Source organism: Mandrillus leucophaeus, unplaced genomic scaffold (assembly GCF_000951045.1).
Source record: "Mandrillus leucophaeus isolate KB7577 unplaced genomic scaffold, Mleu.le_1.0 Scaffold93, whole genome shotgun sequence".
Taxonomy (NCBI): domain Eukaryota; kingdom Metazoa; phylum Chordata; class Mammalia; order Primates; family Cercopithecidae; genus Mandrillus; species Mandrillus leucophaeus.
Window position 1 is genome coordinate 4,399,774 of NW_012110141.1, and position 12,821 is coordinate 4,412,594.

The 12,821-nt window shown below is 44.5% G+C and overlaps 1 protein-coding gene across 27 annotated transcripts in view; it reads right to left on the reverse strand.

The window, feature by feature from the left end:
• The window catches only part of TRPM3 (transient receptor potential cation channel, subfamily M, member 3), a 990,741-nt gene that overhangs the window by 61,133 nt on the left and 916,787 nt on the right, over positions 1 to 12,821 (reverse strand). For all 27 annotated transcript variants that reach the window (XM_011970184.1, XM_011970182.1, XM_011970181.1 and 24 more), the window contains 2 exons: positions 7,653 to 7,781; positions 2,749 to 3,000 (listed from right to left, as the gene is read on the reverse strand). In XM_011970184.1, coding sequence (XP_011825574.1) covers positions 2,749 to 3,000; positions 7,653 to 7,781 — 381 coding nt within the window. The remainder of the gene's footprint in view (positions 1 to 2,748; positions 3,001 to 7,652; positions 7,782 to 12,821) is intronic.

Sequence of the window (12,821 nt, forward strand, 5' to 3'; positions counted from 1 at the left end):
ATATAAATTGCAGAGAGGGTCCACAGATTCTACCTCCTAAGCCCTATCCATAGACTCTAAATCTAGACTCTCTGCTTTTAGACAGGAATTTTCACCACAATCTCAAATTCATTGTTAAAGTGCAAAGAAGATGATATAACAGGCAGTATAATAGAGTAAGATACACATTTTTTTCCTAGTCAAAAAATCCCCAGTTGAACTGGGGTTCTGTTTTGGGTAAGTAACTCAAGCTCATGAATTCGAGTTTTTTTCTCTCTAGAATGAGTTTGGTGATATTTGCCCTAAACAGTGCTGGTGTTATAAATACCATTTGTACAGTAGGGTTAAGAATATGGCATAATAATTATACTCACCAATTTTTCCTTTTTTTCATTGTATTTAGAAAATGCAGTTTGAACATAACGATAACAGATGTAATTTGTCAACCACCAGCTATAAGCCAGACACAGCTGGTCATTTAGTATGTATTATTTCTAATAATTACAACAATAACCCTATAAGATATGCATTTATTATACATCACTACTTTAGAAACAAGTAAATCAAATCTCAAAGGGGTTTAAATAAATTGCTCAATGTGTTATATCCAATTCATTTTGAATTCAAATTCTTCTGCTCTTAGCATGAGTTTGTCAGTGATTTTGTAGGAAAAGTCGTGGTTATTTAAGATTCATTTCAGTAGAGATACACATACACATACATACACAGAGCTGTTCCATAAATATTGAGTTAGCAATGATATATATAGTAAATCTTGAGTAATAATAATAAAGAACATCAGCCAGGCATAGTGACTCACACCTGTAATCCCAGCACTTTGGGAGGCTGAGGCGGGTAGAGCACTTGAGGTCAGGAGTTTGAGACCAGCCTGGCCAACCTAGTGAAACCTCGTTTCTAATAAAAACAAAAAATTAGCCTGGCATGGTGGCAGGTGACTGTAGTCCCAGCTTCTTAGGAGGTTGAGGCAGGAGAATTGCTAGAACCTGGGAGGCAGAGGTGGCACCACTGCATTCCAGCCTGGGTGATGGAGTAAAACACTGTCTCAAAAAGAACATCTATTAACTAATCGTTGGTTTCAACGGCTCAAGTGAAGTGAAAGATATTAGCAAAGAGGTTTTTCTTTATCTTTTTTTGAGAAAAAATATCTCACCACTGTCTTAAACTCTGGGCTCAGGTGACCCTCCCACCTCAGGCTCCCAGGTAGCTGGGATCACAGGCTCATGTCACCACACCCTGCTAATTTTTCTTTTCTTTTCTTTTTCTTTTTGTTTTTGAGACAGAGTTTTGCTCTTCTTGCCCAGGCTGGAGTGCAATGGCATGATCTTGGCTCACTGCAACCTCCGCCTCCCAGGTTCAAGTGATTCTCCTGCCTCAGCCTCCCAAGTAGCTGGGATTACAGGCATATGCCACCATGCCTGGCTAATTTTGTATTTTTAGTAGAGTTGGGGTTTCTCCATGTTGGTCAGGCTCGTCTCGAAGTCCCGACCTCAGGTGATCCTCCCGCCTTGGCCTCCCAAAGTGCTGGGATTACAGGCATGAGCCACGATGCCCAGCCCTAATTTTTCATTAGTTTTTGTATCATCAGGGTCTCACTGTGCTGCCTAAGCTGGTCTCAGAGTCCTGGGCTCAAGCGATCTGCTTGCCTTAGCGTCCCACAGTGCTGGAATTGCAGGCATGACCCACCGTGTCTGACCAGGAAAAAGGTTTTTCAGTAAGAGGTGTTCATCATGGTAGAACAGATGTACTTGGCTTTTCCACATATATCTTGTAAAGGTGAAGAAGGGGACACACTCAAAACTGGGAGAACTGATTAAAAGTACCCAGTTCTGGCTCCAGGCTCTTATTCTTCCTCTAGTGAGTTTTGAGAGGAAGCTCATTTACTGATGCACTCCCAGATGCACATGATGCTGTCCTCCTAGGGTTCAGTCTCTATGGAAAAAGTGTGGAAACTGGTGTGCGGTCAAGGACTGTTGGAACAAGTCCTCCACCATTTGTAGGGCAGCATATTAGCTTGCTACCTGGGATTTTTTCTTCAAGAATTTGATAAGTAGGAGCATCATTCCGGAACCTAGTTCTTAATAGACATCATTTTCCAGTAGTGTAACAAACACATGATGCATGATAGAACTTAATGTTCAATTCGAACCCAACCCAACCCAACTCAGCTCAGCGCAAATAAATTATATTTTTCTTTCCTTTGTGTAGGGAAAGGTATTTTCTAGAACTTTATTTGAAAACACAGGTTCTTTAAAAAATTTGTTAAAAATTTGTAGTGGAGACCCATTCCTTCTCCAATACCCAGCTAAAATGTAACCTCTGTGTGCTTTTTCTGACCTATATTATCTTTTCTATGGTTTTGTTGTACTTTATACACACCTCTATTACAGCATTTTTCACATGGTATGGTAATTCCTCCCTCCCTCCCTCCCTCTCTCTCTTCCATCAGTTTTAATCTCATGGAAAGAACATCTTTGTATACCCAACTCCTAGTCCAGTGTCCAGCACAAAATAGATGATCTTTATATATTTTTCAGTAAATGAATGAGTGACTGATGGATAAATTACCCAGTTTTGTATATAGATGTAGTCAAACCCCCAAACATTCAGAAGGAATTTATAAAATAAAACGCCTCCAGGGCCATCTCATTTAGACTTTGATAGCAGGCCCAAAATAATTATTTCCCTCTATCTTTTATCACCACTCCTCGTCTGAAAGCTTATAACATGGAATCAGAAGACCCTGCTTACCATTTTTCCAATCATCATTACATACGGGCCCAAATACTTGTTCACGCCGAAGATGTCTAGGAGACGGATGTACCAGTAAATGATGTTCACGCAGTAGATGACCCTCCCGTCGCTCCTGAAGGGCTGGTCTTGGAGACGAAGGATCATTCCGACAGAGAACAGAAGGATGGCAATGAGGTCTGTGACATTCCAGTACTCCTGCAGCCACACCTTCACTTTCTGTAGCAACTTCCCTGGCTCTGACATCAAAATCTATAAGGCAGGAAGGAGAGCAGAGTTAGGTCTGGTTTCTGTCTATATTTTCAGCCCCATTGGGAAGTGCTTGGTCTGTTGGCTGATGTTACTAGCTTGCTTTGTCTACCTATATCTACTTAAATACTTGCATGCTGTAAAAGTCCAATTGAGCTAAGCTTAGGTGATTATTCAGCTGCAGTATTCCAAAGGCACATATAAGCAATAATTTTGATTCTTTGGGTGGTGGTAAAGTTCTAAGACAACATAAGAGTTTTGCTATAAAATGATTCAATCCTAGTATGCTGCAAATCTCTGAAGTCTCCCTTTATCTCAGTAAACAGTGCCACCATGTTGAGTTCCTCAGGCTGCTCACTTGGGAAGACTCCTCCATTTTTCTTTCACATCCCACATCCTCTGCACCAAGTCCTATCACCTCTATTTCTAAATGCAACCTAGCCAACTACTTCTCACCACCTCCACTGCTGCCGCCCTATTCTAAGCTCCGTCACATCTTGCAGATTGCAGCAGCCTTCTAACTGGTATCCCCATCATCCTCATTGCCCACTTACCCTCAACCCATTCTCTGAGCAGCACAAAGAATGATCTTTAAAAGCCTGGATCTTTAAAGATCTGGCTGGCGATTACCAAGTTATACGCATAGGTAAAAGCTCATCAAGCTGCACCTTAGGAGTTGTTCAATTATAGATAAATTGTACCTCAATTTAAAAAAATTTTAGACAAATGAACAACAACAGAAACTAAAGCAAATGATCATAATTGTATGCTTGAGCTTTCTGATGACGTCCATTACAAATAGTGAAAAATCCAAACTCTTTACAGTGGCCTCATTTCACATCCCACCATATTCTCTCTTATCCTCTACCCTGCAGCCATACTGGTCATCTCTTAAGCATAACAAGTTTATTCGATATTCAGGATTCTTGTACTTATTCCTTCTGTTCATCACTTTCTTCTCCCAGATCTATATTTGGCTCCTCTTCATCTTCAAGGTCTCTGATCAAATGTCCCCTTTTTAGGAAGGCCTTTTTTGACTACTTTAGCTGCAGCAGACTTCATGTCCCCAAGTCACTGTCCAATACATTACCCGATTTATTTTTTTGGAGTTTTTATCACTATATGAAGTTATCTTCTGTATGCTTGTATATGTATGTGTGTATGAGTATGTATGTATGCCTGTCAATCAGTCATCTATTTATTCATCCATCCATCCATTTTTCTCTCTTTCCTATACTGAAACTCTGAGGGCAGACCCTTTGTACCCCAGGCCTGTTACATAATAGAAACTCAATACATATTTGTCAACAGACTGACTGTTGCGTAGGCACTAAAAGCAATTTCCAGTCCCTTGCATATCCTAACTCCTTTGTGGGACTCTTGCCTTGCCTTAAACTTAGGGGGGCTACCACACATGGGTCTATGAAATGCACAGCTGGACAGCAGGAGTTGCACCCATCCTGCACCACAGACTGCCCCAGCATGTGAGAAGCCAGGGAACCCCACTTACTGAAGCTGCACCAGGGCCACCTTCCTCAATTGCTGGTGTTTGCCTCTGAGGATTCCATCTCTTCAAACCATGACCAACCCCTTTCCCCACCTCAGAACCTCTCAAAGAAGAGGAAAGATTGGAGGCTTGTGTGAATCCTCATGTCCACTATAATGATTTATCTAATTCTGAAATACTAAGGAAGACAGGTTTTAGTAAGTTAGGGCTGGGGCTTGGAAGGTGGAGCAGGGTACCAGGAGCTGCCTGGGAGCCCTATTTTTCATAGTCAGTGTCCTGCCCTAAGCCCTAGCCCAGGGTTTCTAAACTTCAGTGCACATCAGAATCACCTGGAGGGCTGGGTAAACTATCCATGCCGGGCCCTCAGTCTGGAGTTTCTGCTTCAGTAGGCTGGGGGTGGGGTAGAGGATTTACATTTCTGACAAGTTCCCGGCTCCTGCCTGGTGGCCCCAGTTTGAGAACCACTGTCCTAGTCACCAGCAATCTCTGCAGCTGGTGTTGTCCTGATGGCTTCTCACTCCCTGGCTGCATCTTAACGGAGCAAAAATCCGTGTCTGTAGCTGGGAGAGGGGTTTGATGGGCAATGCCTTGAGCTTTTCCAACCCTTTGCTCACACTCTCCTAAAACTGCTAAACACAGAGGTTTGTAGCATAATTTTTAAACAGTGAAGCATTTTTTAGTAAAGTCCCAACATTAAAAAAAAAGAGATGAGATGAGAGCAGAATAGTCCGGGGTGAAGCAGAAGTGGAAAGTCGAGTCCCCCCTCCCTCCTCCACCTCTCGAACCAGCCCTCAGGCACCTGTCTTAGAACCCTGGGAGCCTGAGGAGCATCGTGGGGGAGTAGAAAGAGCACTGAGTCTAGGGATGGATCCGTCAGGTTTCATACTCAGTTGTCCTTTCTAGCTGCGGGATACGGGGAAATGGCTTAAACCCCAAGTCTCAGTTCCCAGACCTGTGCAGTGGGATGTCATCATAGTCACGCCATCGACCTCATAGGGTTGTGGGGTCGGGGGAGGATCCAGATGAGATAACGTCTACCCACGCACACTGTAAACAGTGCCATGCTATTAAGGGATTACCGGGGCTTGCTTTAGTGACTCCAGGCAGAAGTATGTGGGCTGGGAATGGGGGCATCATGGGAAACCACAAAGCCTTCCTTGTGTATTCCTGGGAAGGCACCAAAGCATGCAAACTTTTCCACATTTCCAGGATCTTGCGTCTGAGCCCTGGAGGTCCTGCGTGCTGACTGTGAGGAGGCAGGAAGGGCACGGCCTGTGGGGTCCTCACCCCGTGGGGTCCTCACCCCTTGGTCGTCAAGCAACTCTTCAGTGAGTTCAGGGCAGGACACAGGGGTTGGGGCGCCACCTCACTGGGCTGCAGAGGAAAAGGTCAGACTCGGAGGTGGTCACTGCCTCACTCCCCACAGGAAGCGAGGAGTCTTCAGTTGACCCCTTCCTGACCCCAGCCTCCAAAGCCCTGCCCTCCCTACTATTCTATGCCTCTTCAGGAGAAATGGATATCCAGGCCTCGAGGCTCCTGGCAGCTTGCCCATTTGGCTGCCTCTGCCAGAACAGTCCGTGGAGTACAGACTGCTCCCTGTCTTCTCCCAGTCTGGTCCCTGGAGAGACTCCAATCTCCCTGCTCGAGTCCTTCCCTTTTCTGCTTATCATGGGGAAGGAATATGCTTCTAGGCGTTAAATCGCTCGAGTGCCAGCTGGCACAGCACAGCCACAGGGCCCCAGCAGGAGCAGCCCTCAGTTCTCAGAGAGCTGCACAAAGACCAAAGCAAATTTATTACTGTTTTTCAGTTTACAAATGGGAAATCCACAACATTGGTCAAGAAGAAAAGGCACCATGAATGGGAAGACCGAAGTGTAGACGACTAGCTGGAACAAGGCAAAGCGTTCCTTTTTTTTTTTTTTTCTCAACCCAGGCGCTTGTAAAATGGGACTAGCAGACCCACTCCCAGGTTCTCAGGATGGGGAGAGGGTAGTCGGAGTTAAAATATCCCCCAAATAGTTTAAAAACTCAAGAGAAGGGCTTAAGAGATAAGACATTTGATCCCAATACAACTGCATCTAAGAGATACTGCATCTTTTCTCCGGAAGAGAACATTCTAGAGCTGAAACGCTTGCCTTTTAACCTGTCTTTGTAATGAAGGCAAGAGTGAAGTTGTGGATTTGCAGGAGTCCGTTTTTCCTATGGTGCCCAGTATGTTTTCCCACCCGCTGTAGTACAGCAATTAGGGTTGTTCCTGAGCTCTTAAAGACTCAGTGGACTTGAATGGGAGCATTTCCTCCAGAAAGGGCCTGTCCTGCTTACTGTCATTTCAGGGAAGAGAAATCAGCACTACCTCCTAAACCTTTCTTCCCTAATGGCTTTCCCTGATGAAATAGGAGCTCGGGGTGAACATTGAGCGGGGCTGCAGAGCCCTCTTGTGGACTTTTGCTTGATCACATTCTTTTTAGCAGCTCTGAATCTGATGGGCCCCTGAGGTTGGCTCTGATTTCAAATAAACCACTTAGGGGTGGCATTTTGAGGGCTCCTTTTAGGCCATAGAAGTTGGGGGAGAAAAGAGGGGACGCTGCACCCACAACCCGAAGGACCTGCGTTCAGTCCGCCATGGTGGTCCCTACCGCTGGCAGAGTGGTTGGTGTCCAGCAGGTGCGAGCAGAATGTTGAGAAGAAATAAACCAGAGAATAAATCCAATGAATGAGTGAAAGCAGAGTTCCTCCTAGAACAGCCGAAACACATCTGGAGAGTCACAGGTATTGGCAGACTGTGTCCGAAGACACCCAGAATAAGGGGGTGAAATGGGAGTTAAAAGTGGCAAAATCTAGAAAGTCATGTTTACAGGGATGAGGAAAGACATGTAAATGGCATCAAAAACAACTGGAGGCCTTCTTGGGACAAAAGCTATGTTAGCAGAGAATAGACCAAATCCTAAGCACTCAGGGAGTTATACCCCTATCAGCAGCACACTGTGAGCCTTCCCAGGTTTGTCAGAGTTAAGCAGCAGCTGTGGTAGCGTTAGAGAAAACAGTTTCCGGCTTCATTTGCATCCCAGGCATCTTCCTGTCCCCTCCGTCCACACACAGAACTTAACCACTGTCTTTCTCTTATGTTTTAGTTTATAAAAGCTGTTACCTCTCTCATCTTTTCTATTCCCAGGGTGAAAATATAGGAGATGACGATCCATTCCTGGGTGGACGGCCAGCGTTCCATCTTCACTAACACGATATAGTTGAAGAGCATCAGGTATCCGATATATGCCAGCTGTAAGGAAATACAATACAGTGGTCTGGCTGTTCAGGCCCAGGAGCCTCAGCGTCAGCCACGGCCACTGCACAGCAGCACAGAACAAGGTCAGCAAGCAGGACACAGAATTTATGACGAAATGAACTCAAGGTGCTAAACTACCGAAAGAATTAGAAAAGACAGTAATACTTGAAAGATTATAATATGCAATCTTCCTTTTGACCCGTACATGTGTCTCTGGGGGCTCTGGTGCTTTGCTTAAATCTATGTGTCATGATGCATCATTTCGTCTTGCAGTTACCCATTTCTGTGTGTGTGTTTTCTTGGCTAAAAAGGGAACCTTGGCTGTCAGTGGCTGCTCTTGCTCAGGCGTGGACCTTAGGTTCTTAAACTAGGGCAGCACAGTGGATTTTTGCTTCATGAATGCCAGGCAGAATATGTGTCTGTGAGAAGAAAAGGAAGACGCATGTAACACCTGTAAACTGGTCAACCCAACATAAAATTAGCCCAGGCTTAAAGAGTTTGGTTTGTCAGTGCCCTGGGAGGGCTTCACGTGTTTTCATTTCACCACTTTCCTGCCCTACCCAAGTTAAAATATTCCTCCTTGGTGTCGGCTTCATTGAAATAACACAAGAAAAGACAACACAATTTATAGAAAGGAAAGGGTCTGTGTGGCCTTTTGTGGACAGGCGTGGGGTTTAATCCCCAAGAGGCTCTGGCTCTTTGGGGTTGAATCCTGATGTGACTGGCTGAATTGCTGGATGTTTGGGAAGCACTCCCCAGGGTTTGGTGACTGTTCTTGGAAGATTCAGTTGTGTCAAGGTGAGTGAAGTGCAGAGAAACTGGTGAGGCTCTTGCATAAGGGGCTGAGGAGCCTTGAGCAAAGACTCACCTTAAGGGAAATGGCAGACTAGCTGGGCCTTCCTTAGGCAATGCTGCAAGTTGAGTGAGGTACTCACTGGCCTTAGGGACCTCAGGGGCCGTGAGCAGGAACCAAGAGGGAGTTTATTAAAATCTGCTGCACTCTTCAGAGTGGTTGTACCAAAGAATAGACACATTGTGGGTGAAAGGATTGAGGCCTTGAGGGGTCTGGAGGTACTGTGCGACTTTGGAGCTGAGAAGGCAGCTTAGAAGGTGGAGGAAGCTGCAGCCTCTCTGGGGGATATGCTGCTTTCTCTACTAAGAAAACTTCCTCCCTCCCTCTCTACCTTCCCCTTTCCTTTTCTAATAGAAGGATTCTCTTATGTTTTGAGACAGAGTCTCACTCCCGCCGCCCAGGCTGGCGTGCAGTAGCATTGTGATCTCGGCTTCTTGTAGCATTGACTTCCTGGGCTCAGGTGATTTTCCTACTTCAGCCTCCTGGGTAGCTGGGACAATAGGCACGTGCCACCACAGCCAGCTAAGTTTTTGTATTTTTAGTAGAGACAGCATCTCACTTTGTTGGCCAGACTGATCTCAAACTCCTGGGCTCAAGAGATCCCCCCAGCTTGGCCTCCCAAAATGCTGGGATTACAGGCTTGAGCCACCATGCCCGGGTGAATGAATGGATTCTTTTTTTTTTTTTTTGGAGACTGAGTCTCACTCTATTGCCCAGGCTGGAGTGCAGTGCTGTGATCCTGGCTCTCTGCAAATCTCCTCTTCGCGGGTTCAAGCGATTCTTGTGCCTCAGCCCCCCGAGTAGCTGGGATTACAGGCACCTGCCACCGTGTCTGGCTAATTTTTGTATTTTTAGTAGAGACGGGGGTTTCACCATGTTGGCCAGGCTGGTCTTGAACTCCTGACCTCAAGTTCATCACTTAAAGGGTGAAGTAGGTCGGAGTTGAATAAGATCACTTATGAGAGCTGGACATCTGGGCTCACTCTCTACCTGCATGGTTTGTGCTGGCATCCCCCCACCCCCCAGGGCCTATCATTTCAACCTATGACTAGGTTCCTACCCCTCCCCATCTTCAGGAGCACTGGCAAATCATGAAAACTTCTCATGAAAGAGTTTACTTAAAATTGTGTAGGACGCTGTTTAAAAATCAGTTCAAAATGGAACTTGGTTCATATGGTTTCCGTTTACCATTATAATACACTGGCATTAATTCTGTAGTCCTGTGAGTACAGACTGCAAAAAACAAAAAAAGGACTTCAGTGGTTAGAACTCTAAAATATACTCTCAGCCTCCTTCTGACTTAAAATCCTTCTCTCTCCTTGCTTCCTTCTCTTAGTTGGGTCAAATTCCATCACTTATAGGGGAAATGAATATTGTTAACTGCCCTGGTTTTATCATTTTGCCCAATTCATTGCAAAACATTCCAAAGAGCATTATCTTCTCTTTTCATATGTAGGCCCAGTGACATGCACATTCTTCCAGAACTTCTGCATTTTAGTACGTAAGTAACTCCTTGAACCTACATCTGTCCTCTGAATACAAGTCTAATATGTTTAGTGGAAGGAAGGTAGGCATAGGTATCAGTGATGCTTGTATTTAAATCATTTAAATTCCAGCTCACATACTTCCTAGATGTATCATCTTTTGTAAGGTTAACCTTCCTGGGCCTCCATTCTGTAACATGGGATCACTTCCACTTTCCTTATAGGGCCTTTGTAATGACTTAGGGATCTAGATATCTATCTGTCTGTCTGTCTGTCTCTCCCAACACACTGTAGAGACCCAATAAATGCTGGCTAATATCCACCTCTTTTTTTCAAGAATTCTTTTTGTTTCCTCTTCCCTTAGTCCTTACTTCCCTTTGATCCCCAATTAATTAACTATTCACACCTCTCCCCTGTTTTTTCTTTTTAAAATTGCCCTCATTATTGGTTATGCTTCCTCCACATTCATCATTTTTAGCCCCTGCCTGGTTTTTACATCACAGTTACTCTATAATGAACTTTTTCCATAGTCAAGCTATAATATAATATTTTGGTACAACTCTCAAAATACAGACTTCTGAAAATAGGGTCTTATGTTTAGATGGCACAACAGAGGACTGGCTGCTGTCTTGGAAGCAGCCTATCACAGAACTCACCAACATTCATGCAGCCTTGCTGTAGATTATCTTGACATGACATGCTTTAATTGTATGTGTGTATATATATATATTCTGTAAGCTTTAACAATCTGCATGTAGAATGTCCAAGCTTTTGAACCTATGAGTCTTATTTAAGTCAGTCAGTGGGAGAACTCTAAGAATTTGTATTTTATTAACATACAATCTTTCTATGCATTTTCCATTAACTAAGATTCATGCTTCTTAAACTGTCAAACACAAGCACCAAAGCCTGCCACAGCTTGCTATGGATCCCTGGTGGGGCTTTGATCTTCCTCACTTCTACCTGGGCCTTTTTCTACTACCTCTGGAGAGCAGAAGGGCACATGGTCTCATAGAGGGTAGAGTTGGTCACTGCTAGAGAAACCCAGAGTATGCACTGTGTCCTCTGACCTACAGCCACTTCACACCTTGAATTTGAATCCTCTCCAGCTGGATACCTGAAATAGGCTCTCAACACAAGCAGGGTCGAGGAGCCAGCTGGACCCCTGCCTGCTTTCTTCTCGGACCAGAACAGGACCCAACCTACTCCTAGAGAAACTTGCTACAATGCAGAAGTGAGGTTACATGGAAAGGAGGTGTGTCCTACCTTTCAGAAACTTGGGAGAGTAGGACACACCATTTTTGGAAATCTGGTGAGAAATACTCTTACAGAGAAAAACACAGCCCAAAGTAAAGTACATGGGACCTTCAATCTGAAACTGAATTGTATTGTTAGGCATGTCTGGTGATTCAAAAGACTGGCATACCTCATTTCCGATCACTTCCTCGAGGCCTGGGCTTTGTCAACACGTGAAGATGAATTTTGGAGAATCATGAAAACACAACTGAACGGATCTGGGGGATCCAGTCTGATGGGTTTACTGAGGCCAACTCAGCCATGCAGAAGAGTGCTGGACACACAGGCCCCACCCCCCCCAAAGAGGCAGCCTCCCAACAAGCTGCCAATGACATAAGCAAAGCAGCGTGTCTCAAGCATCTCTAATCACAAGTTTCGCCTGGGAAGCTAGTTAAACTAACACAGCCTCTTAGGCTCCTTCATGAAGATTTGATTCCATGGGTCTATGATGGGGCTAGAAATTTGCATTTCTACCAAACGCCCTTGTCATCATGGAAGTTTTAGAAATGTTGATACTATTACGTCTACTGATTTCTGCTCTCAGCAGTCTGTAAACTTTTTCTGCAAATGGCCAACTGGTTAACAACTTTGAAGGCTTTGTAGACCTGATAGTCTCTCTCTGTCTCTCACCACTCATTAACTCGATGTGGTAGCACAAAAGCAGGCAGCCTACTGGTAATGTTAAATGAGGTTTAGCCTAAAGCTGCCTCCTTACATATTTTAAGTTCGGCCTAAAGTTTTCTCTGTACATTGTGAACTATAACAAATGAAGGTGTAACAAGACCAATCACTGAATTTCAGTCAATCAAATGTAGCCAACTGCTCAAAATGTGTTCAAATAAGGCAAATGCTGAGCTGTAACCAATCCAGCTGTTTGTGTACGTCACTTCCGTTTTCTGTATGCCACTTCCCTTTTTCTGTCCATAATTCTTCCACCACGTGGCCCTGCTGGAGTCTCTGAGCCTCCTCTGGCTTGGAAGGCTGTCCCATTCACGAATTGTTCATTGCTCAATTAAATTCCTTTAACAGAAATTAAGAGTCTGCCTGTGCTCCAATTATTTATGGACACTACAATTTGAATATATGTCTCAAGTATTCCTTTTCACATTTTATTTTGACCCTTTAAAAATGTAAAAACCATTCTTAGTTTGCAGGCCACAGTCATAGGCCATGGGTTGAATTTGGCCCGAGAGCTGTAGTTTGCCAAGCGCTGTTCTAAGCTGACAGTTGGGGTATCATAATATTAAAGGAAGGACAGACCTGGGTGTAAAATAGCTTCAAAAATATTATCTTAGGCTGGGTGCAGTGGCTATCGCCTATAATCCCAGCACTTTGGGAGGCTGATGCAGGCCCATAGTTCGAGACCAGCCTGACCAACATGGCAAAACCCCATCCCTATTA